General features: G+C 38.9%; 6 protein-coding genes and 1 pseudogene across 6 annotated transcripts; 5 read left to right on the top strand and 2 right to left on the bottom strand.

Moving 5' to 3' along the window:
• The first annotated feature begins 29 nt into the window (after positions 1–29).
• On the top strand, positions 30–2,288 carry LOC133717278 (uncharacterized; annotated as a pseudogene).
• A 946-nt stretch (positions 2,289–3,234) lies between these two features.
• On the top strand, positions 3,235–5,251 carry LOC133713953 (uncharacterized). Its single transcript, XM_062139972.1, has 7 exons — positions 3,235–3,494; positions 3,826–3,874; positions 3,951–4,053; positions 4,156–4,251; positions 4,344–4,418; positions 4,665–4,734; positions 5,005–5,251. Exons 1-7 carry the CDS (start codon positions 3,384–3,386, stop codon positions 5,077–5,079), a joined length of 579 nt encoding a protein of 192 aa, XP_061995956.1. The 5' UTR covers positions 3,235–3,383; the 3' UTR covers positions 5,080–5,251.
• A 138-nt stretch (positions 5,252–5,389) lies between these two features.
• Positions 5,390–8,744, bottom strand: LOC133713952 (reticulon-like protein B16). The gene is made up of 5 exons (XM_062139971.1): positions 8,403–8,744; positions 6,882–7,062; positions 6,660–6,801; positions 6,191–6,260; positions 5,390–5,847 (listed from the first exon to the last, which is right to left on the bottom strand). The coding sequence occupies exons 1-5, from the start codon at positions 8,557–8,559 to the stop codon at positions 5,681–5,683; spliced, it is 717 nt and encodes a 238-aa protein (XP_061995955.1). The 5' UTR covers positions 8,560–8,744; the 3' UTR covers positions 5,390–5,680.
• An 846-nt stretch (positions 8,745–9,590) lies between these two features.
• On the top strand, positions 9,591–13,080 carry LOC133713951 (UDP-xylose transporter 3-like). The gene is made up of 8 exons (XM_062139970.1): positions 9,591–9,872; positions 9,967–10,119; positions 10,660–10,844; positions 10,945–11,012; positions 11,437–11,569; positions 12,029–12,190; positions 12,283–12,555; positions 12,652–13,080. The coding sequence occupies exons 2-8, from the start codon at positions 9,999–10,001 to the stop codon at positions 12,766–12,768; spliced, it is 1,059 nt and encodes a 352-aa protein (XP_061995954.1). The 5' UTR covers positions 9,591–9,872; positions 9,967–9,998; the 3' UTR covers positions 12,769–13,080.
• Positions 13,081–15,299: 2,219 nt separating this feature from the next.
• LOC133717088 (superoxide dismutase [Mn], mitochondrial-like) lies at positions 15,300–17,989 on the top strand. The gene is made up of 6 exons (XM_062143723.1): positions 15,300–15,708; positions 16,266–16,312; positions 16,401–16,526; positions 16,612–16,668; positions 16,993–17,070; positions 17,636–17,989. The coding sequence occupies exons 1-6, from the start codon at positions 15,420–15,422 to the stop codon at positions 17,726–17,728; spliced, it is 690 nt and encodes a 229-aa protein (XP_061999707.1). The 5' UTR covers positions 15,300–15,419; the 3' UTR covers positions 17,729–17,989.
• A 515-nt stretch (positions 17,990–18,504) lies between these two features.
• Positions 18,505–20,316, top strand: LOC133718454 (small ribosomal subunit protein eS26y). Its single transcript, XM_062145304.1, has 5 exons — positions 18,505–18,663; positions 18,750–18,842; positions 18,961–19,045; positions 19,146–19,279; positions 20,052–20,316. Exons 1-5 carry the CDS (start codon positions 18,661–18,663, stop codon positions 20,124–20,126), a joined length of 390 nt encoding a protein of 129 aa, XP_062001288.1. The 5' UTR covers positions 18,505–18,660; the 3' UTR covers positions 20,127–20,316.
• A 373-nt stretch (positions 20,317–20,689) lies between these two features.
• LOC133718453 (tRNA (guanine(26)-N(2))-dimethyltransferase) lies at positions 20,690–23,605 on the bottom strand. Its single transcript, XM_062145303.1, has 6 exons — positions 22,914–23,605; positions 22,616–22,816; positions 22,427–22,526; positions 21,421–21,621; positions 21,270–21,332; positions 20,690–21,115 (listed from the first exon to the last, which is right to left on the bottom strand). Exons 1-6 carry the CDS (start codon positions 23,588–23,590, stop codon positions 21,014–21,016), a joined length of 1,344 nt encoding a protein of 447 aa, XP_062001287.1. The 5' UTR covers positions 23,591–23,605; the 3' UTR covers positions 20,690–21,013.
• Positions 23,606–23,676: the final 71 nt, after the last annotated feature.

Here is a 23,676-nt window from a genome sequence, read left to right on the forward strand (position 1 = left end):
CCTTTCTCTTATGAACCCAATCAGATTGTGCCAGGTGGCGAGTGATTTGTAAATTCGCGGTAATCTCTCTCTCTTTTGACTACACCAAATAGGCCATCAGGCCATGGCGAGCTACCTGTGTAAAGCATCAAGATTACTGAGCCCAACTCCGGCGATCAATCCGTGCAGAAGTTCGGAGCTTTGTTAGGGCTAGGGCTAGGGTTTCGACGATGGCGAGTGGAGAAGGAGCAGTTCGGTTTCCTTTGTCTGATTCAAGCACTCTCGTGATACAAATGGGAGGTATCACCAAGTGGTTCGTCGACGGCTGCACCGACGCCATTGTTAGTCTTCCCTAACCTCTCATTCTCTCTCTGATTATTTAGCTACAGCATCTTCTTTATTGGTTGAGAGAAATTTACAGGCAAAGTTTGAGTCTTTTGTGTTCAAACATGTTTCGAGTCTTTTTCATTGTTTTGTGTTATCTTCTGGGCTTGTGATAGATCACATGGACTTATTTGTTGTCTGTTTTTTTAGCACACTATAGTATCAGTTCCACTGAAATCCCAATCTGGTTTAATGTAATTTTTATTATTAATCTCATATCAATTTTGAGTCCAATGTAGAATGCTTTGGAGTTTTTTTTTTTTTTTTTTTTTTTTGAAAAAGGGTGGTGCGGCTACCCTCAAGTCTTGATTAATGAAACTGTCGAATACAAGGGGGGACATTGAACCTTGTTTTTTTTTTTTTTTGGAGTTTTTTTTTGATACGAATAGAATGCTTGGAGTTAATCCAATAACATCATATTGTGTAGGTTAATTCAGCGAATGAGCGAATGCTTGGAGGTGGTGGTGGAGATGGCGGTAAAATAATGGCTTTCTACTGAAGAACTTTGGAAACGAACTGACTGTTAGTATACTGATTTTCGTTGACCTTGCAGCTATACATAGGGCTGCTGGCCCGGATCTTCTACAGGCATGGCTATGGTGTCCCCGAAGCCAGGCCAGGAGTCCGCTGCCCCACTGGAGAAGCGAGAATTACCCCGTAAGTTATCGTGATTAGAGTACTATGTACACTAATGACTTAATTTTGGTTTTGATTAGTGACCAACCGCATTGTAAATGATGCAGAGGGTTTAAGTTGCCTGCGTCTCATGTAATTCACACTGTTGGACCTGTCTACCGTCCTGGTAGCGTCTACCCTCCTGCTAGCAACCCTGAAGTTTATCTGAGCTCTGCATACAGGTGATTAGGCATAGCTTTGTTTCTTAATGCTGTTACTTTGCTAGGAATGTCAAATTTTTATGCTCATTGAGATTTCTTCAATGCAAATTGATAACAGGAATAGCTTGAGCATAGCCAAAGCACACAACATTCAGTATGTTGCATTTCCTCCCATATCTTGTGGTTCGTATGGGTAAGTTCCCAAATGAACTTCCATCATGACTTGGTTCCATTACATAAACTTTACATGAAGGATATGAATCACAGTACTTCCTCATCATTATGGATCAGCGGATTGAGTTATGATTCATGCCTTTCATCACTTGGAGTCGAAACAGAGTCGTGCTTATATGTCATCTGATTTATTGTATTGAAGTTGAGAACAACTGAACCAAGTGACTGACAGATTAATCTCTTCTTAATTTGTCATGTTCTTCCAGATATCCTTATGATGAAGCTGCCCAAGTGTCTCTATCCACAATTAAGGATTCCGTGAATGACATAAAGGAGGTATGATAGCTTATATTTGCTTCTTGACATGGCTGTAATGTGGGTATTGATTTCCATTTTAATTTTCCATTCTTTCTTCAGGCGATTCCACATGTTTAGTGTCTATTGGATGGGTCATGCTTTATTCTTGTGACAAACAAAACATTGTTTTTCCTAAGTTTGGAAACTATCTTGAGCAATATCTTATCAACAAAAGTTAAATAGAATACTGATCAAACCCTCGAACATTTAATATTCTAAAAAACTCACTGACAGCTACATTCTACTCTTGCAGGTGCACTTTGTCCATTTCTCGGAAGATATTTACAATGTCTGGTTGGAAAAGGCAAAGAAATTGCTTAAAGCCTAATATGCCTTAACAGGGAGCTTGCAGATTTATAAGCCGTTCTGTCAGTCTGCAATGTAAAACTTTCATGTACTGGAGCTTGAGTGTGGTATGGTAACCTCTCATGTGTAAAACCATGTGGAAATATCAGGCATACAAAATTAGTTACCAGTAGAATTGCTAATATCTTGGTGAATTCATGGAACTTCAGAAGCTACTCGGTGATTTATGGTATCTGCTTGGGCATCAAATTATATTACAGCATCACATCAATGATGGATTACCGTTCGTTCTTCTTTTTGGTTAATTGAAATAAAATACTTGCTTCAGACAGAGCTTAAAAGTTTAAACAACTCATAGTCATCTGCTATACATTTCACCAGGTGAATGTTCATTTCATTTCGGGATTTAGAGATAGAAAACCGAGAATATGCTGAAGAATGCACTCATCGGATGACCCATAAAGTTTTACATCCTTGTCAAACAATTGGATAGCAACATATCAATGACTGGACAAGAACAACTGCACCTAAAATGATTGAAACTCAGTGTAAGCCTTGAATGGGGAGTCTGTAACACAGCAGTAACATATACATTACTTTCGTTTTGGATTTAAATTGTTGATTTGTAAAACATTTACTAAAACAAATCTGAAATCTGCAATCCAGACATGTGATTTCACAAACGAAAGTAAATATTGCCAATAGACCTTGGACTCATAATCAAAGCCCAACTTGATATATGGTTCACTAAGTAACTAAAAATACGAGACGTTCAAAATTACGAGACTCTAGAATTAAACAAATAAAGAAATAGAAAATAAATAAATTTCATGACTTCAAAATAGAAATAAAAATATACCAACGTGCATTAGTTCAGTTGGGATCGGCGTGCTAGTGGTTAAGCCCCAATCCAAGTTTGATTCCCGCTGTTAAAAGTCTTGCGTTGAGTCGCGCAATCTATAAATCTCTTACGAAAATCCATATCTGGGAGCTATGGTGACAGACTGACAGGTATGTGTATCGCATGTAATGTAAGTCCTTCAACTCTGAAGTTGTAGGTCTATCCTATTCAGACTCGGAGGTAGAAGATAGCCTTTTCGTAAAAAAGAAAAATGACTGAAAATATTAAGACCTTTCTCTTGTGAACCCAATCAGATTGTGCCAGGTGTCGAGTGATTTGTAAATTCCTGGCACTCTCTCTCTCTCTGATTTTGACTATACTACCAAATAGGCCATGGCGAGCTACCTGTGTATAAAGCATCAAGATTTCTGAGCCCAGCTCCGGCGATCAATTTAAGCCGTGGAAAAGTTGGGAGCTTTGTTAGGGTTAGAGCTAGGGTTTCGACGATGGCGAGTGGAGAAGGAGCAGTTCGGTTTCCTTTGTCTGATTCAAGCACTCTCGTGATACAAATGGGGGATATCACCAAGTGGTTCGTCGACGGCTCCACTGACGCCATTGTTAGTCTTCCCCAACCTCATATTCTCTCTCTCATTATTCAGCTACACCATCTCCTTTATTCGTTGAGAGAAATTTACAGGGAAAGTTTGAGTCTTTAGTGTTCAAACATGTTAAATTTACAGTTTCCTTTTTCCTTGTTTTGCGTTATCTTCTGGGCTTGTTTGTGATTCTCTTTGCGTAAGTTATATGTGTATCACTGAAATCCCAATCTGCTGACATTGAATACTATATATTCTGGTTTAATGTAATTTTTAGTATTAATCTCATATAAATTTTGAGGCCAATGTAGAAAGCTTGGAGTAGTTAATCCATTAACATCATATTGTGTAGGTTAATCCAGCGAATGAGCGAATGCTTGGAGGTGGTGGTGCAGATGGAGGTAAATAATGGTCGTCTAATGAAGAACTTTGGAAATGAACTGACTGTTAGTGTACTGATTTTCGTTGACCTTGCAGCTATACATAGGGCTGCTGGCCCGGATCTTCTACAGGCATGCTATGGTGTTCCGGAAGTCAGGCCAGGAGTCCGCTGCCCCACTGGAGAAGCGAGAATTACCCCGTAAGTTATCGTGATTAGAATACTATGTACACTCATGACTTGATTTTGGTTTTGATTCGCACTGCAGATTAGTGACCAACTGCATTAATGTAAATGATGCAGAGGGTTTAAGTTGCCTGCGTCTCATGTAATTCACACTGTTGGACCTGTCTACCATGCTGGTAACAGCCCTGAAGTCTATCTGAGCTCTGCATACAGGTGGTTAAGCGTAACTTTGTTTCCTAATGCTGCTACTTCGCTAGGAATGTAATTTTTCATGCTCATTGAGATTTCTTTAATGCGGTTAACAGGAATAGCTTGAGCATAGCCAAAGCGCACAACATTCAGTATGTTGCATTTCCTGCCATATCTTGTGGTGTGTATGGGTGAGTTCCCAAATGAACTTCCTTGGTGATTTGGTCCCAGTGAATAAGCTTTACATGAAGGATATGAATCACAGTACTTCCTCATCATTTTGGATCAGCGGATTGACTTATAATTCATTCCTTTCATTACTTGGAGTCGAAACAGAGTGGTGCTGATTTGTCATGTGATTTATTGTATTGAAGTTGTGAACAAATGAACAAGTGACTGACAGATTAATTTCTTCTCAATTTGTCATATTATTCCAGATATCCTTATGATGAAGCTGCCGAAGTGTCCCTATCCACAATTAAAGAATCCGTGAATGACATAAAGGAGGTATGGTAGCTTATATTTGCTTCTAGACATGGCAGTAATGTGGGTTTTCTTTTCCATTTTAAATTTTCATTCTTTCTTCATGCGATTCCACATGTTCATTGTCTCTATTTAGATGCTTTGTTCTTGTGGCAAGCAAAACATTGTTTTCCTCAATATTGGAAACTATCTGAAGCATTATCTTACTAAAGTTAAATAGAATACTGATAAAATCCCTGAACAGTTTAATATTCTAGAAAACTCACTGGCAGCTACATTCTACTTTTGTTGCAGGTGCACTTTGTTCTTTTCTCGGAAGATATTTACAATGTCTGGTTGGACAAGGCAAAGAAATTGCTTAAAGCCTAATATGTATAAGGAGCAAGGAACAGGGAGCTTGCAGATGTATAAGTCGTTCTGTCATTTTGCAATGTAAAACTTTAATGTATTGGATCTGGTGTGGTGACTTCTCATGTGTAAAACTGTGTGGAAAAATTAAGCATATATTAGTTACCAGTAGAATTGCCATTATCTTGGAGAATTCATGGAACTTCAGAAGCTACTTGGTGATTTATGGCATCTGCGTGGGCATCAAATTATTTTACAGTATCACATCCTTGGATCACCTTTTGTTCTTCTTTTTGGTTAATTGAAATAAAATACTTGCTTCAGACAGAGCTTAAAAGTTTAAACAACTCATAGTCATCTGCTATACATTTCACCAGGTGAATGTTCATTTCATTTTGGGATTTAGAGATAGAAAACCGAGAATATGCTGAAGAATGCACTCATCGGATGACCCATAAAGTTTTACATCCTTGTCATACAATTAGATAGCAACATATCAATGACTGGACAAGAACAACTGCACCTAAAATGATTGAAACTCAGTGTAAGCCTTGAATGGGGAGTCTGTAAAACAGCAGCAACATATCTATTACTTTTGGTGTCTGAATCTAAAGTATCTGGATTAAGGGTCTTTGTCTTTGGATGTATTTCTGGGAAGTCTGTTAAAAACACTTTCATCCACGATTTTATAATGCCTTGAAAATTGCCGGTGGATCTTTCCGCAATACTTATCCACAGTCCCTTCATATTTGCTGTACAAGGCAGGAATTGTTATGGACAGGACTGAACCTGCCACCATCAAAGGAGAAGTATAAGTATAAAACCATATTATCAAGTTACGTGTATCCCCCATTTTATCTCCGGACCTCGACCATTAATGCAAAATTTGGATGAAAGAACTCATGACTGCACTAGCAACATAGCATAAGGTGCGTGTATCACCAAATTAATCACAACTCATAAGCAGACAATCCTTGAACAGTATGGTAATGCAATAGGCCACAGGGAAGGTATAGTGACAGTCAATATACAGAAAAAAAAATGTGAAAATTAGAACGAACAAGGGAGATTTACGTCTATGAGACATCATGCAGGTCATTCATTTGACACACCAGGAGTAGCATGCACATACCAATATAAGCGAGCGTGAAGAAAGAGAACAAGCTGCCAATGACAGACATGAGCCACAGACAAACCACAACCTGCCAAATGCAAAGTAGTTCTGTTAGATTCCTTTTCATTTAACTCAGTATTTGGACATATGCAAAGTCAAAAGAGAACTAATTGTGTTCTCAGTCCATATATAATAAATCACAAGAAATATATTCTACTAGTAGAGAGCTCTATAAAGCAAGCAGCATTGGGGTCCCAAATACAACTGTTCCGACTAACTGCCCTGCAAACCAACTATAACAAATTTCATAACCCATCTGGGTACTGTATTGTTATCAGAGAGAATATAAGCCACAGTTTGCTTGATGGTGATTTGCCAAACACAAATGCTTAACACTAAAAACATCTTAAAAAGCCAAAGCCACACCAGGCTTGTTATAACCTCAGTAATTCTTGTATTGTATAATAAAATGCAGATTAATACTCACCTTGAAAAACAATTTAAAATCTTTTCCTATAGTGATGTCATGAGCCATAAGCAGCACGTTGTTGATTTTAACACGAAATGATGCTGCGGCATTGTTAACCATTTCCTCTGATACCACTAGCTCTGGTATTGCTTGCAATTGTCTACACAAAGAATAGGATAGTTATCCTCATTGAAAACAGTTTGAGTGCTTAATATAGGTGAAGAGGATAGAATATCATACTTATTTCGGAAAACAGCATAGTTGGCTCGAAGAAATTGCAATACAACCAAAATCAGCAAGATATCTGAGCAGATTGATAAGCATGATAATCCAGATCGCTCAAACAGAAGCCAAGAGACTGTGGCGGCAACAATAGCACCGATAGAAACACGCCGCCGTCTCCACAACAGAACATCAGCAGCTATAATAAGAAGAAATAGAGAGTAAAATAAAAAATTAAACAGAATGATTATCACACAAGAAAAGAGGTGTACATGCAAATAAGCTGTAGCAGGTAAGAGAAAGTGATGAATTATAACGACTGGTTTGATCCAATTTGTTTAAACTAATTGATACTTTTTCCTTTGATTAGTGAAAGAAACTTCAATCTTCTAGGGCAATGTGGATCTTCTTCTAATGGAGAACTACCAGCTTTACATATATTTCAAACGAAGAAAAGATAATTACAGCCACTTAACTAGGCTACAAAGTACAAATGCATACAGAAGGCAGGGGCTCGAATACTACAGAACAGAAAGGGTTGACGATATACAGAGAAGAGTAACCCAAAAAGTATACACACTACTATACATCAACGAAACACCATTCAAAACCATTCTTAGCTCAGCCGCAAAAGTATTATTATTCAATAATAGAATCAATTCCTACATTCAAGTTGTTCACATATGCATGAATGACTTATTTGGGAACAAGTAGCAAAGCTACTTTACATGACTCCCAAGGAGATTAAATGAAAAATGTCCAGGCAGGTAGAATTTAATGGGGCATACTGATAGAAGCGGTGGATTAAAACTCTTAAGACTATCTGCCTCCTTGTAAGCGAGGGTTCCTGAATCACTAGTGTGTCTATCCGATTCAAGTTCATCAGCAATTCAGCATGCATCAACTAAGTAGTTTTAAGCCTTGCACACAAACCAATGGCACAATGGCACACTGGCATTTGCTATTCACCATCACGATACTAATGCTCTTGGAAGAAAATCTAACAGTAGAGTGATTGCGATGCAAATTAAGTATTACTTTCCCTATGAACATGAAAGACAGTAACTCACCTCATGACTCATGAGGCAAGCCTAGCGAAACAGCCATCTTCTACACTAAAACGCAAGTAACGCCACTCCAACAATGTCATTGGTTTCCTAAAAACCAGATTCTACATCATATCGTCTAATTACTCACAGGAACACGAAAACAAAAGCCGAAACCTTTCCCCTCATAATTTTCAGGCATCTTCTTTTCTTCAGAAGTTTTCACTATCCACACATTGTTTTCAACTATGAACATCATTGTCAATCCCCTCCTCATTTCCATAACCTCAACATTACGCCACTCAACATTGCCCCATTCAATCACAACCAACCGTGATCAGCCTCATCATAAGCTAATCAATAAGCTAAACCACAACATTTTCAAATAACAAACCCTGAACTTTACAAGACGGAAAACAAATCAAAGACAGACCCAAATGTAAAAATCTCATACAAGTCTGATAAAAAGCATAAAGGTTCAATCTTTGCTCACCTTGGCCACCCCCAAAGCAATCATGAACTGAGCCTTGCCGCCCAAACAATCGGAAGTCAGAGGCGCCGGCGGGATAAGAAGTGGAAGTCATGGCCTTCCTACCAGTACCATCCCCTTCTTCCTCCTCTATGCAGCACAAATCGTGGGAATTCTCCATAGTTTCCACACCAAGACTTCAACTTTAACCCACCAACTCAAATTTCCACAAACTGAAATAACTTTAAAGAGATGAACAGCTCTGAATTGGGGTGGTGTTTTCTTGTCAAAATTATTGATGAAACGACAGACTTCTTAGTTTGGGGGATCTGATGTTTCGAGAGTTTGGACTGCTGACGACACTTGGTCCAATCACCGACTACAAAGTGTCTCAGCACTATAAATGAAAACAAAAAAAGTAGAAACCAGTAAACTTTTTTTTTCTAGAACTTTTCATTGAATGTGATTAAAAATGTGGGTGTTAAAGGTTTTAATCTTTTTCTTTGTTTAGCTAAATTAAGGGAATACGGGTTTTTACCAAACTTTTACCAAAGGCCAAAACAATTATTAGGAGGTGGGGAAAATTTGGATCCACAGGACCAAGCAGCACACCATTGACTTGTACCACTAATGAAATGGAATCCAGAATGATTTGGCTAAACAGCAAAACGATCTCCTTTCAAAATATGCTTAGTAATTTTTTGTATCTTATGGAAAACGTTGTTTCTGAAAATTGTAACTTTTGATTTGTATTTGTATTTGTATCATGTAAATTTTTAGTTCAAGAACTAACGAAATGAAAAAACGCGTTATATTTTACTTTTAGAAAATTTTGTATGTCCTTAGTCTTTACTGCCCTACATATATTCTACGGCTCAATATTTGCTCTATCATGTTTTTCTTTTTCTGATAGTTATCACTTTATTTAGAGTGTCATGAATCATGTGAATGGAATAATCCTTTAACTCGTTTTTCTTTATTTTTTTATAGCGTCCCCACAAATTCGAATAACTTCTTACCTTAAAACGTTATGATATTATGATATCGTAACTCTCAATTCTTGTCACAGATCCTGATTCATTCATTTGTAATGTTTGTTTAATTACAGATCCATAGTCAAATATTCAATCTGAATTTTCTGTTTTTGTCCATACTCATGGTTCATTCACGGACCTACACGAGTGAAACGACGTCGGTGCCTGAGAAGTAACCAAGTGATCAGAGGTTCTCTGGCATATAAAGCCACCAAAGACCAAACCTTTTTATAACCAACCTCTCTCTCTATCTCTCTAGGAATAAGAAAGAGACCGGAAACCCACTGAGCTGTTCGAGATTTAGATAAATTTCACTGCTTGACGCAATTGTACCGTTCACCAAATCATAGCAAAGACAGCCCAACTCATTTTTTTGACTCATTGTCAAAACCCATCGCAGTAAATTAGGACCCATTAATCTTGACCCTTTTCAGATCTGGGACTCTGATCCTCTCTCTGAGTGAGTTTCAGTTCTCTTTGTGTGTTTTGGTGCTTGTTTTTGTGGAAAAGGGATTGACTTTTTGATGGGTTTGGGTTTCTGGGTTGTTTTGTAGGCTCAGCTTGAAGTTGGGTTGGAGGGAAGAAGATGGGTGAGGGTGAAAGGTTTCAGCTTGGGACAGTGGGGGCGTTGACTCTCTCTGTGGTTTCTTCTGTCTCCATTGTCATTTGCAACAAGGCCCTCATTAGCTCTCTGGGTTTCACTTTTGGTAAGTTCAATATCTGTTTATAATTCTGGTGTGGTCTGATTGCCTTGTATTGCTGTGTGTTTTTTTGTTAATGGATTTGTTCATTCACTTGTGAATGCATTTGGGATGCTTTTTCTTTTGAAGATTTGATTTTGGTAACAATATTTTCTCTCTTTTTTTTTTTGTTACATTTGAAACTGTTGGAGTTGTTGCTCTTGAAAATGGAGATTTAAGAACAATTTTAATTGTAACTTATTGTTTTAAGAGAAGAAGAAAAGGTTTGGTGGTTGGTTATTGCGACTTAGTCATGGTTCTCCTGCATAATTAGAGCTTTTGATTGCAGTTCAACTTTGATTTGCATTTAACTAGATCGGTCCAGTTTTGTAAGTAATGAGATGGAATTGATCCTTTGACAATTCAGTTGGACATGTTTGCATCTGTTGTGAAGGGAATTATGGGAATGTAGGATCGTTCATTTGTGATAGATGATTTATAATCCTATTCATTTTCATTTGCTGTACCGAGGTTGCTGATATGAGATTCGTATACATATTTTTGCAGCTACAACTTTGACAAGCTGGCATCTATTAGTCACGTTTTGTTCCCTTCATGTGGCTTTGAGGATGAGATTCTTTGAACACAAACCTCTGGATCAAAAGACTGTTACGGGGTTTGGTGTTCTGAATGGGATCTCCATAGGACTTTTAAACCTGAGCCTGGGGTTCAATTCTGTTGGCTTTTATCAGGTACTTTTTTTGCCTTAATTTTGACTTCTTATGAAATTTGGTGTTTCACATCTTTCGTAAGATTTGAATTCTGAATTACTCTTATGTTTTGGCATTCTAGATGACTAAACTGGCAATCATCCCTTGTACTGTACTATTGGAGACCCTTTTTCTTGGGAAGAAATTCAGGTTTGTCTTGACAAACACTTTCCCTCACTAAGATCTCATTTACTGTTATGCTCAAAAACATCCAAAACTTAGGACCAATGCGAAGTCAATTGTTTATTATATACTCTTAGTTTAGTCGGTTATGCTGATTTATTCATATATAGTACTGTATATTCTAGTTGTTTATTTCTTTCTAAAATATAGGTGTAATAATGTAAGCTGGCTCCATGTACCAATTCAGAAAATGCTTTTGAGATAATATTATCCTTGCCCCTACTTCCCCCCCCCCCCCCCCCCCCCCCTTGAGCAATCAATATCTGTCATCGACCCTTACCTTTTCTGCTGTGATGCATTTTAGGTGAAGTTTGATTAGTTGATCATACATTTCTGATTTCCTTACTTCCTAGCTGTACTGATACCATGTTTACATTTATTGGTTTTGCAGTAGGAGCATTCAGTTTGCCCTCCTTATCCTCCTTTTTGGTGTTGGGATTGCTACGGTTACTGACGTTCAACTCAATGCTCTAGGAAGTATCTTGTCTCTACTTGCAATTCTTACAACATGCGTTGCTCAAATTGTATCCTCAATAGAATTGTCTTCTTTTTCTTTTTCATTTTCAAACTGCGTACCTCACTTTTAAAATGAATCATTTGCACATGCATCAATGAAGTTTAAATGGTACTTCGTAATCTTTGGTGCATAGTCTCTGAACCTTGCTTCAAAAGTCTTTTGTGGAGAACTCACTGGAGGTATTAGATTAAGAAGTTCCACAAATGTGGTTTCTCTATATGACAATGCATTCTTTGTTCAGTGGAAGATGGCTAGATGAATAACTGACAAGTTGGTTCCTGTGGTTGTTGGTTACGTACACTGTCAAAGTCTGGCAGTTGATAGTGCTAAATATTCATATTTTAATAATGAGCAACACAAGACTCCTTGTTAAAGTTTCTTTATTCTATGCATGGATGGTAAACAGTGACTATATGTAGGTTGGCGTCTCCAGTTTCGTTTGATATCCTTAATTAGTTTCTTTCAGATGACCAATACCATCCAGAAGAAGTATAAGGTTTCTTCAACACAACTTCTATATCAATCATGTCCCTATCAGTCGGGGACATTATTGATATCTGGCCCATTTCTGGATTGGTTTTTGACTAATCAGAATGTATTTGCTTTCAAATACACAACTCAAGTACTGGTGAGAATCAAAAGAATATATTTTTCAGTTTATCTCTTTGCTGCTGTTATTTGAAAGCACTACTGATTATATGCTCACCCTCTGAAATGCAGGTGTTCATTATTCTATCCTGCCTGATCTCCGTGTCTGTAAATTTTAGCACATTTCTTGTGATTGGAAAGACATCTCCCGTCACCTATCAAGTTCTTGGACATCTGAAGACATGTCTTGTGCTTGCGTTTGGTTATACTTTGCTTCATGATCCATTTGACTGGAAGAACATCCTAGGAATTTTGGTTGCAATTATGGGGATGGTTTTATATTCTTATTTTTGCACTCGGGAGGGTCAGAAAAAGGTCGCTGAAGAAGCAACACAGCAATCAAAGGTTCTAGTCACTTGAGTTAACTTTTCTAATTCGTTTTGTAACACTGAATGATGAAGTGACACTGAACTCCTTTCCTTTTTTCATATATGGTTTCAGGCAGGGGAAGGTGAAACCGAACCTCTAGTGAGTGTGGAAAATGGAAGCGGATTAAAGCTCGCTGTTACTCAGATGTCCCCCCCTTCATGGAAGTCAAACAAAGATCTACACGCGTGATGGCGTTTCAATCTAGTTGATTTACACACCTAATGGCAGCAGCATATTGAGGTGTTAGAGCAATGACAATATATTTGGTGTATGAATTTCTTCACCCATCTGTCTTCAGTTGAACAGGTGCGGGTCCTCCCTCTTCTTCATCGGTGTTTATTAAAGAATTATAGTAAGTTGATATGTCAACAATTAGTTCAAGTGAGGAGTACCTATATTGGAGATTGTTACTGTTGCTAGAGTCGAGAAGAATATGGTTCAATTTTGTACGCATTTGTAATGAAATTTTTATAGTCTATTACATAAAGAGAAGTTACATCCTTTACAGCTAGTCACAACTGTGCTCCATTCTAGTTTGCTTAATATCATAGCTGTTCTCCATTCTGGGTTTGTTTGTTGTGATTATATGTAACAAAGAAAAAGATTAAATTCAGTTTACTCCCGAGGTTTGGGGGTGTCATCATTTCACCCTCTCTACTCTCAATTTTTAATTTTTACCTCTCAAGCTTTCCAATTTTAGTCTTCCGTGTCCAATCTCTCATGTTCCGTCAAATTAGACGTTAACTGCTGACGTGGACCCATGTTTGATGGCAAAATTATGCTTGTAACCCCGCCTTAGAAATCAACCCTATCTTCTTCTTCGATCTCCGGCAACCAAAATCACCGCCCCCCTCACATCCTAACCCTCTCCTACCCTGCACAAACCCATACCTACCCACCACCTTCTCTCTCTGAGCTCCAATGGGCAACTCCAATACCCTAACTTCATCATGTAGGCAATCCACCAATACCCAGAATCTGCAAACGAAAAATTCCTAAACTTTTCACACAATTTGCATTTGCAATAACCACAACTACACTCACATGCCCAGATAACAAAAATCCTATCTTTGATCAAGATGTGGAAGAATTAAGAGTTTTACACTAGAATCACAATCAAATCAAAGCCTAGATAAGAAAAAGCTTACATCAGTGAACCTTTACCGCTCTTCTACCTCCGGTGAACCTCCCCACAGCGAATCCGCCTCCTGGTAACCCTCTCTTCTACCTCTGCTTTCGAATTCATCGTTATCCGAATCCAAATCGGACTCCAACCCAACAACCCGAAGCCCTTGTGGAGCTAGAAAGTCATCGAATTCATAGCCGGAGCCCTGAGAATTTGACTCCACCCCAAACCCTAGCCCCGAATTGAAATTTGACCCCGATATCATCGCCGTCGTCACCTTCGATTTCCAATTCAGTCAAGAACAGATCCGAACTGAAGATGAGAACACAGTCGGTCATCGTCGCCCTTGTCCACTCGTCCTTCGCCACCGTCATCGAAACCTTTCAGAGAGAGAGAGAAGAGAGAAGGGGTTGAGACGAGGATAATGGGGATGGTGGAGCAGAGGCCAGGAGGCCAGAACAACGCTGGATTAGCCCCTAAAAAAGGTTTTTTTTTTGTCATGAAATGACCATTTTAGCCCTCAAAGTGGGCCCTATTATCAGAGTTAACGTCTAATTGTGATGGAACATGAGAGATTGGACACGGAAGACTAAAATTGGAAAGCTTGGAGGTAAAAATTTAAAATTGAGAGTAGAGAGGTGAAATGATGACACCCCCAAATCTCAGAGAGTAAACTAAAATTAATCCCAAAGAAAATATATCCAAGCAGCACCATCATTGATACTATTGATGTTCCTCAACTCCTACCCTCTTAAGTCCCAACTTGTCCCCAATCGCCAACCCAACGCAGACTCACATCTGGTGATGCCATGTAATAAGAAATGAGAACCCCCATTGCTATTGCAGCCACGCTTGATTTGGTTGTTGTACAAGAATTTCCAAGTGCTACCTGGAGAAACAGTCGAGTAAACTAAAAGTTAAAAAACCTTTGTGCTTCCAATAAAAACGTTTTCAACAAAAGCATTTCTAGCGAATTGATTTGAGGATGGAGTTGATCTACGCTTTTATTGTTACTCAACCGCTAGTCTTATTATCCAGAACTAGTCTATCACAACCATGGTAGTGGGGGACTCTATCGAAAAATAAACCATTTGGGGTAGCCTCACTATTGCCCATGCTCACACCCGTGCAAGTGAGGTTAATGGTCCTTGTGCAAGCGATGATAAACACACTAAAAGATGTTAGCCTTTCCAACCATTTGGGAACCAATTCAAGAATTTTCTCAAAAAAAAAAAAAAAAAAATGTATGACACACAATTTTTGGGTTAAAATTGCACGTTCTTATTTTTTCACCAAAATTTCTATCATTGATAAACAATGATTTTTACGCAATTCTAAAATTGACGGAATTCAAAAATCTCGCTTCAATTTGTTTTTACTCAAAAAAAAGAAAAAGAGGGATTGTGGCACATAAGACCACTTTTTATTCAAATTTTTCCGTTCGTCGAGTTGATATCGATGTGTTCATGAATATGTACAAATTTTCCAAACAATAACGTAAAAACAGTGGGCTGTAAAAGTCGGGTACACCTCCCCCGGCCCAAAACGCCAAAACGAATCTGTGAGCCTGAAATGCTGCTGCTGTTGGATTCGGGAGAAAAGTCACCTAGATAAATATCCGACTCCACACAGTTCACTCTCTCATTCGTCACTTCCTCACGGACCTCACCTGCTCTCACTTCTTCTCCCTCCCTTCATCGCCGACGACCTCCTCATGGCTCTACGAGCTCTCGCGGCCAGGAAATCCCTAGCCGGATCAGGTTTCCAGAGAATCCTCGGCGCGCGTGGACTGCAGACGTTCTCTCTCCCCGACCTTCCGTACGACTACGGCGCTCTCGAGCCGGCGATCAGCGGCGAGATCATGCAGCTCCACCACCAGAAGCACCACCAGGCTTACATCACCAACTACAACAAGGATTTGGAGCAGCTCGACGCCGCAATCGCCAAGGGCGACGCTTCCGCCGTCGTTAAGTTGCAGAGCGCCATTAAATTCAACGGCGGAGGTCGGTGATCTCTTTCTCGCTTTTTGTATTGGTTTTGTGATTGTCTAACTGCGATTTTTGCATTAGGAGGAATATGTGTTAACTTTGTTTATCTGTAAAAAAGAACGCTTTCGATTGGTCAATGTTCAATGTGCTACTCGAAATGATCGAATTTGCTTAGGGATGTGATGTAATTGGTAGTTGAAATGCTTAAAAGTGTTTATATTTTAATTATGAGTAACCAAATTTCTTTAGATTCTGTAATGTTGTACTGTTAGTTTGCTAGTCTAAGTTATTAACATGTTAGAGGAAGCTATTTGTTCTTGGAAAGGAAAGGTGTCTGAGAATCGAAATGAACTGGTAGAAAAAGAAATGACTCGTTATGCCGTGAATGCTTAATAAGCATATCATAACTAGAGTTGTTTCATTTGATATAATGTCTTGTTTATGTGGTAGATTTTTCTCGTTGCTTTCACCTTGCAACTCCTATAGAAAATGTAATCTTAACAAGAAGAGAGTCTTATGTTACACGATTTTGCCTGTTCTTTGCTCAAGTGGAATGGATTATTTTCTTGCAGGTCATGTCAACCACTCGATTTTCTGGAATAATCTGAGTCCTGTTAATGTAAGTTTATAAGTTTGCTCTGTGCGGCTATGCCACAAGCCTGTTTTAAGTATTCATCTATCTAATGCAATATTCTTTTTTGTGGCAGGAAGTAGGTGGCGAGCCCCCTCATAGTGCTCTGGGCTGGGCTATTGACCAAAGTTTTGGTTCTTTTGACGCATTAATCACAAAGATGAATGCAGAAGGTGCTGGCTTGCAGGGTTCTGGATGGGTGGTAAGTTTTGCATCTTGTGATTTAAGTGGATGCTTATTCATATTGCTTGATGTCTGCTGATTTGTTGACATGCCTTTTATGTTAGTGGCTGGCTCTAGACAAAGAATTGAAGAAGGTTGTGGTTGAAACCACTGCAAATCAGGTAACCTCAAAAGATATACCATATAACTATTTATTTCTAGTAGTAATCAAGAGTATTCCCTTCTATGTCTGCTTATGAGTGGCCATATTCAAATCCGTCCTGCTTTTGTAGTTATTCACATAGGCTTCACTATTGTTCCCATCGACTTTATGATGCTAGAACCATAGAACTAGTGTTGAAGATCTATTGCTTACTTGCTTTCCTTAAAATTCTGTGTATGCTATCTTCTCAAGACTTGTGATAGTTGTCTGAATATGCAGAGTAGATATAGAAATACTGCTTCTTGTTCGTAATGTAGTTATAATTCTGATTACTTTGTTACAGGACCCATTGGTTACCAAAGGAGCAAGTTTAGTGCCCTTGCTTGGCATTGATGTTTGGGAGCACGCGTACTACTTACAGGTAATATATAACTCATGTCAACTTGACTGACCTAGATATTTGTAGTTAGGTTTGTTAGCATTTTCAATCCGTGAAAGGACAGAGCTTTATGCATTTATGATTGTCATCAGCTGTTGAAACTCTTAGCTATTCTTACTCTGGACATCAACTAGTTATTTGTTAAATTATAACACTAGTTTTGAAGAGTATTCTTTTAACTAGTGAACCACAGAGCCTCGAAAATCAAGATATATATCTTTTTTCCTGGAGTATAAGTTCTGAGTTCATTATATGTGTGTGAAAGGGATTTTCCTTGATATGAAGCATGCAGTTCGGACTTTATCTGTAAAAACTTGAATTAGCATCTGAGGAGGTACTGTGCAGACTGCAGACAAGCCCATAATTTATTCATTTACAAACTTACACCATTATCACTTATCAACTAAGTCCCCAATAAAAACTTTTAAGGTTACTTATCAGTTGTTTTTGGTCTTCTTAGCTTTGCGTCACTATTTTGCTTTCCAGATTTCCTCGTCATGTATGATGTGATATGAATTAATACATGTATCTGGTTTTCATGCTGCAGTACAAGAATGTGAGACCAGATTATCTTAAGAACATATGGAAGGTCATCAATTGGAAGTATGCCTGTCAAGAGTACGAGAAAGAAAGCGCCTGAGCTAAACGAGGGTGGGCATTGCAACTAGTTGAGCAGCTGATGAAATAAACAATCCATGTGACAAATGAAGCTTTCTCACTGATGTATGAAACTGAGATAGTATAAGAGCCATGCACTCTTGTTTTTCTTATTCGATGCCCCTGTAATCAATGTCTTTCCGATACTCCAAAACTGATTTGAAGAAGTTAGTTATGGCATTTAGAGGCTTGTCTGTTTTACTTGCTGGAATAAAATCTGTTTGATATTTCACTTGCTAGTCAACTTGCGGTGTGCTTTTTAATAAGTTTTTTTTTTAATTATGCGATTAGGGAAAATGAGTTCTGTGCATTTTCGTTAGCCTTGAAGGAAATCTCACAACATTAAAGATTTGAGTTTTATGAAAAATTGTGTTATTTATAGCACATTTGGACAAAAAAATTGTCAAATTCCAAGTTAGTGCTAAATTTTTATTCATGCCACAATAAAATCATTTAAGACATTTACGAGATGTTTTCATCACCGAAAATTTATTCTCAAAATAACTACTTAAAAGAGACTACAAACAATGTTTTCTCTCTAAACACCCAAATCACAAGTTATAAACGAGACGAAGTTAGAGATGCATCGAATGCTATATATTTTGGGCTCTTGATTTAATTTTTTTTATTTTTTATATTTATATCTTTTTGTCACAATCGTAGTGAATTAGTGAAAAACTTGTAGCCGAAAAAAAAAAAAAAAACTAGTGAAAAAGTTGGGGTAGGAATTACAAATTTACAACAATCGAAGGCCCATTTTGTTAGCTAGGGCGTCATCCCTCCCCCAATATAAAACCCAAGCCTTCCCAAAACCACTCACTTTCTAAGCTTCTGCAGCACCAAAAAAACCCTAGGCCGCCGAGACCCCCAGAGCTGCAGATCTCGCTCCTCTCTCTCTCTCTCTCTCGGAACACCATGGTACATCTCCGCCTCCATCACTCTCTCTCTCTCTCTCTCTCCTCCGTCTCTTCTTCACTCTTGTCTAATCGTCTCTGTTTTCGCAGACTTTCAAGCGCAGGAATGGCGGCCGCAACAAGCACGGCCGCGGCCACACCAAGTTCATCCGCTGCTCCAACTGCGGCAAGTGCTGCCCTAAGGTAACCGTTAGCGTTAGGGTTAGGGATTCATATCTAATCATCTATGTATCTAAATGTGTATAAAGCATGTGAAGTTGTGGCGGATTGGTTTTTGATTCGAGTGTTTGAATTGGAATAGGACAAGGCTATCAAGAGGTTCTTGGTGAGGAACATCGTGGAGCAAGCTGCGGTGAGAGATGTGCAGGAGGCTTGTGTCTATGAGCGTAAGCTTTTCATTTTCGTGTTGATTTGTATTTGAAATTGTGATTTGGATTTGGATTTGGATATGTGAATGAGAGTGGTTTGTGTTCTTGTGATGTGTAGAATACACTCTGCCGAAGCTGTATGCTAAGATGCAGTACTGTGTGTCCTGTGCTATTCACTCTCACGTTGTGAGGGTTAGGTCTCGCACCAACAGGAGGAACCGTGAGCCTCCACAGAGATTCATCAGACGCAGGGTAAGCTTCTTTTTACAGTTTGTAGAAAACCTATGTTAACTTGTTGATTGATTTATTAGTTTCGGGTTTGTAGATGCTAATGCTGTATTGGATGCTTGTTGATTGAATTGTTCTGTTTCTTTGTTTTCAATTGAAACCAAAAACAGTGACTTCTCTTATACATATAAGCCGATCATTGATCCCTTAGGATAAGTATAAGTATATGCCCATAGAAATGTGCTTCCCTTTGACCTTTGTTAGAAACCTGCTGATGTTTTTTTCTTCTGATTCTTCACACGTGTCAATGGCAGTATATGCCCATAGATATGTGTTGTTGATAATACTGAGAATGAAATCATTTAGACCGAGAGATTCATCTCTTCAAGTTCACTGTTTACAGTATTAAGAACTGTGTTTCATAGTGTTAGGTTTGCTTCTATTAGGCTTTACTTCAGTTGGTTCTTGTGGCTTTATTTGAAACGTGGCATCGTCTTATATTGACTTGATGTCACTCATCTATTTCAATCTTCTGTGCTAGTCATTAGAGGGTCTGGTACTCAGTAATATCCTCTTCTTTTAATATCATATAGAGACAGATGACAATGTCCTTAACTTTTTCATTGCTCTATTCTCATAACTTTTATCTTTGATATATTAGAATTAAAATGTGAAATATTGAGTTTACTTGTTCATTCCAGTATGTGATGGTAGACAGTTGTTCCTTTTTAAATGTTTGTTTTGCTGGTTCATCTTTTTAATTTATCTAATATGTTGAACTTTTGGACTTTTTCAGGATGATGCCCCAAGGCCTGGAGCACCTGGTCAGGGACCCCGACCTGCTGGAGCTGGTGCTCCTGCTCGTACTTGAATGAGCATATGAAGCCTCTTATGTTATTGATGTTTCCGTTTAGCTACACAACTTGCTGGACCTGAGTTTTGTGTAGGAAGTCTTGTTATGGTTTTTGTTGTTCAACTTTTTGAGGATTAAACTATTGTTCATGGATGTTTTATTTTTGCTGATAATGCAACTTAAATAGTTTAATTATGATTTTGTTTCATGGTTTGTTTCCTTAGCTTAATCCCGAGTGAGCATCCAAACACTAATTAAATGCTTATGTTTTATTTCTACTGAACCGGCACGAGCATAGAAACTTTATGTTTCATCCTTGAATGGTTATGTTGGTAATTGGTAATGAAGTTCTTTAGTTTCAGTAATCAAAAGTTTAATTTGTACAGCTGGAGGCTGCAAAATTATTCTGCTCAACTGATTCATATTTGACATTCTAATCGGAAGTATATTGCTCACAGCTTGCGGCTAGTGGATCTTCTAATCAGAAAGTATAATGCTTACAAAAATTACTGGATCTTCTAATCAGAAGTATAATGCTCACAGCTTGAGACTACAAATTTTTCTATGCACCTTAAGAGAAGGAATGGTCAGACTCTCTATTTCTCAATTGTATTATCAATGTTCGCTTCTACTTTACAAGGGTTTCAGAGAGTTCCAAAAATTGGTTGTCATAAAACTGTACTTCTATCAATCCCCCATGAGAAATTTTCAGAATCATGGACAAGCCAATTGTGTGGAAATTTCAGACTCCAAATAGTTATTGCATAAAGCACACATTCTTGCCTTGGAGCGACGACATTTCTTCTCTCATTGAGCATCAACTCTAAGCACTTCTCTCATTGAGCATAAGTTAGATGCAACTTAAACTGGCCTGTGTTCTGGGAGTGAAATCATTCAGCTTTGTATCATTGCTGTAGTTCTTGCGCAATTCTAATGCATTCTGACATTGGACAGTTGGTCTTGAGTGCATTGGACTCGATATGTGACCTACTCACAGCATATCCCTCCTGCAAAAGAATATAACCGACCGGAGTATTAAGCTTTGGACCGAGACAAACTGGTTTCCCATAATACTCCTGAACAACCCCAAACTCCAACATGGACTGATATGAGCTCTTTTTAGCTATCCCCAAAGAAATGGTAGAGTACTGTGGGATTTACCTTTTGAAGGGCAGACACCACAGCTTTGAGTGCTGGTGAATTTACTTTTGCACGGCTTGCTACCTGGAACAGATAAAAGAGATAAAGTCATCATCTATCACAAGAAAAACAACTTCCTGAAATAGAGAAAACAATGACAACAAGTGTGTACCTCGTCCAAGTTGATGAAGCCAAACGGTAATCTGGGGTCGCTCTCAGCCACCATTGTATTTAAAAGTTTGTCAAGATCAGTTCCTGTGTCACTGCCCGCCCATCCCCATTCCTTTGCTAAAGTTAACATGTCTGTAATGTAAGCAGCATCATGAAGAGGCCCTGTCCAGAGAGGACCAGAAACAACTAGTGACATAGAAACCTGGAAAGAACTAACAGTGCTTAGTACATATAATTCTTAAACTCTCAGTGCCTATGAGTAAAAATGTACTTTTGAACATTTATCAACATGCCAATGAGAAAAACTATTATGAAAACTCTCAAGAAAAATGAAAATCTTTAATAAGGGAGCACAAATACTGGCCTACAGCAGCCCTGCACTCATATCAGGAGGCTTTGTTTGAACTCCCTTTAATAAGCTTCCATTTCATAAGAGATTTGACATAATTTAAAAACACAGGTAAGATGAGAATTCATGTAATTGACCTCATAGACTGAAATACAATCAAAATGATGATGATGATGATCTCTTCCACTCTATTAGGGGAGAGGTCGTGGATTTGTCTCCCAATGGCATAGCCAAGTAGGTATCAAAGCCATAAGAGATATCAAATAGCTATCCATTCTCCCGGATCATTAAGCAAAAGAAACTACTTTGCGCTGTAGACAACTTAATCAAAATCCAAAGAACCTCAATGCAAGGATCTCTGTAATTATTGTTCTTAATTTTTCTAAACCCCAAGTTCGAGGAGCAAAGGAAAGAAAAATGATGGAAGGAAAGAAAGGTGAAACCTCAACAAAATATGTTTTAGGGGCTATAAATCATATGAGATTAAGACTACACATGTATTAAAGCCTAAATGTCATAGTCAGAGCAAGGCTCTTCGAGTTCTACAAAAGCAATGCATGCTGAATATGAAAGCTTTTCAGGAAAGAAAGAACAAAAACTAGGGAACAAAATAAGATCATACCATGAATGTTTTACAAAAAAAATTGTTAACTTATACCTTTGAATCACTGCAGGGGCAACTGATCCGACCAAGTTCATCCCATGAAAATTCATGAGAATTTCCACAGTCGCGGCAGTAGCTGATAAAACCGTAGTGTCTGTTTCCATGTAAAGCAAGTAATAAGCACCAACGTAGAGGCATTAATAAATCACACAGTTACCCCAAATACAAAAATCATACAATCACCTGCTATCAGGGAGCTTTCCACGAATGACACGTAGCATGACTCTGAAAACGGGTCCATGATACGAATAGTATGAAAACAGCGGAGTAACACGATACCCCATCACAGAAGCCACCCGCACCACCCCTCCTATAAGCATTCTCAAACCAAGCTCATTCGAATATGGCATAGGCCGAACATAAGCTCCATATGCAGCTAAAGTTCTACTCACACAAATACCAAATCATCAGTCCTACTAAATGGTCAAATACATACAAAGCATCAAACTTGAACAACTAAACAGAGCTCCGAAACACTCACTGTTGCGGCCGGCGGCCACCGGAAGAAAAACCATCGGTGGAGGTGACGTACAGCAAGCCATCCATCCTCAAAGCATTAATCGCCGACCTGAGAAACGACGAGTCGCTGCCAAACGAATCAATGTCAATGAGGTCATAGAAATCCCTGTTCAGATAACACTCGGTCATGATCCGATTCGCATCCATAAGCGTCACCTTCCACCTCTCCTCCTCCTCCTCGCCGGAGCTCCTCAAGTTCTCCGTGATCACATCCCTGCTCTCAACATTTCCATCATTCGCCAACACAAAATCGGCCTCCGCCTCCACCAGGTACCGCAGAGACCGAATCCCGCAGCCGCAGAGGGCATCGAGTACACGCAGTTTCCCTCTAGATTTCTTGTACAGCGTCGCGGCCAGAACACCCAAATCCCGGCCGGTGGCGCTCTCGTGCCGGAAAAATGTCTCTCCGGTGTCGAATTTGAGACCCCTCTCGGTTCGATACTCGCATTTTCGATCAATCGGCTCCGAATTGGGGACTGGATTCTGGTTTAGGGTTGCGAATTTGGGGATTTGGTTTTTGGGGTTTGGTTTTGGGTTGGGGAGAAATGAGAAAGGGGATAGGGTTTTAGGAGCGAGAGCCAACAACATGGCGGGAGTTTGTTGGGTTGGGTTTTCGCGGGTCTTGATAAAATGGGTCATCCATGGACTCTCGCGCACGTGTGATACTCTCCTGCACACGTGTGATGCATTTTCCCTTTCAACACACCACCACCACCACCACCACC

Source organism: Rosa rugosa, chromosome 6 (genome assembly GCF_958449725.1).
Source record: "Rosa rugosa chromosome 6, drRosRugo1.1, whole genome shotgun sequence".
NCBI lineage: Eukaryota > Viridiplantae > Streptophyta > Magnoliopsida > Rosales > Rosaceae > Rosa > Rosa rugosa.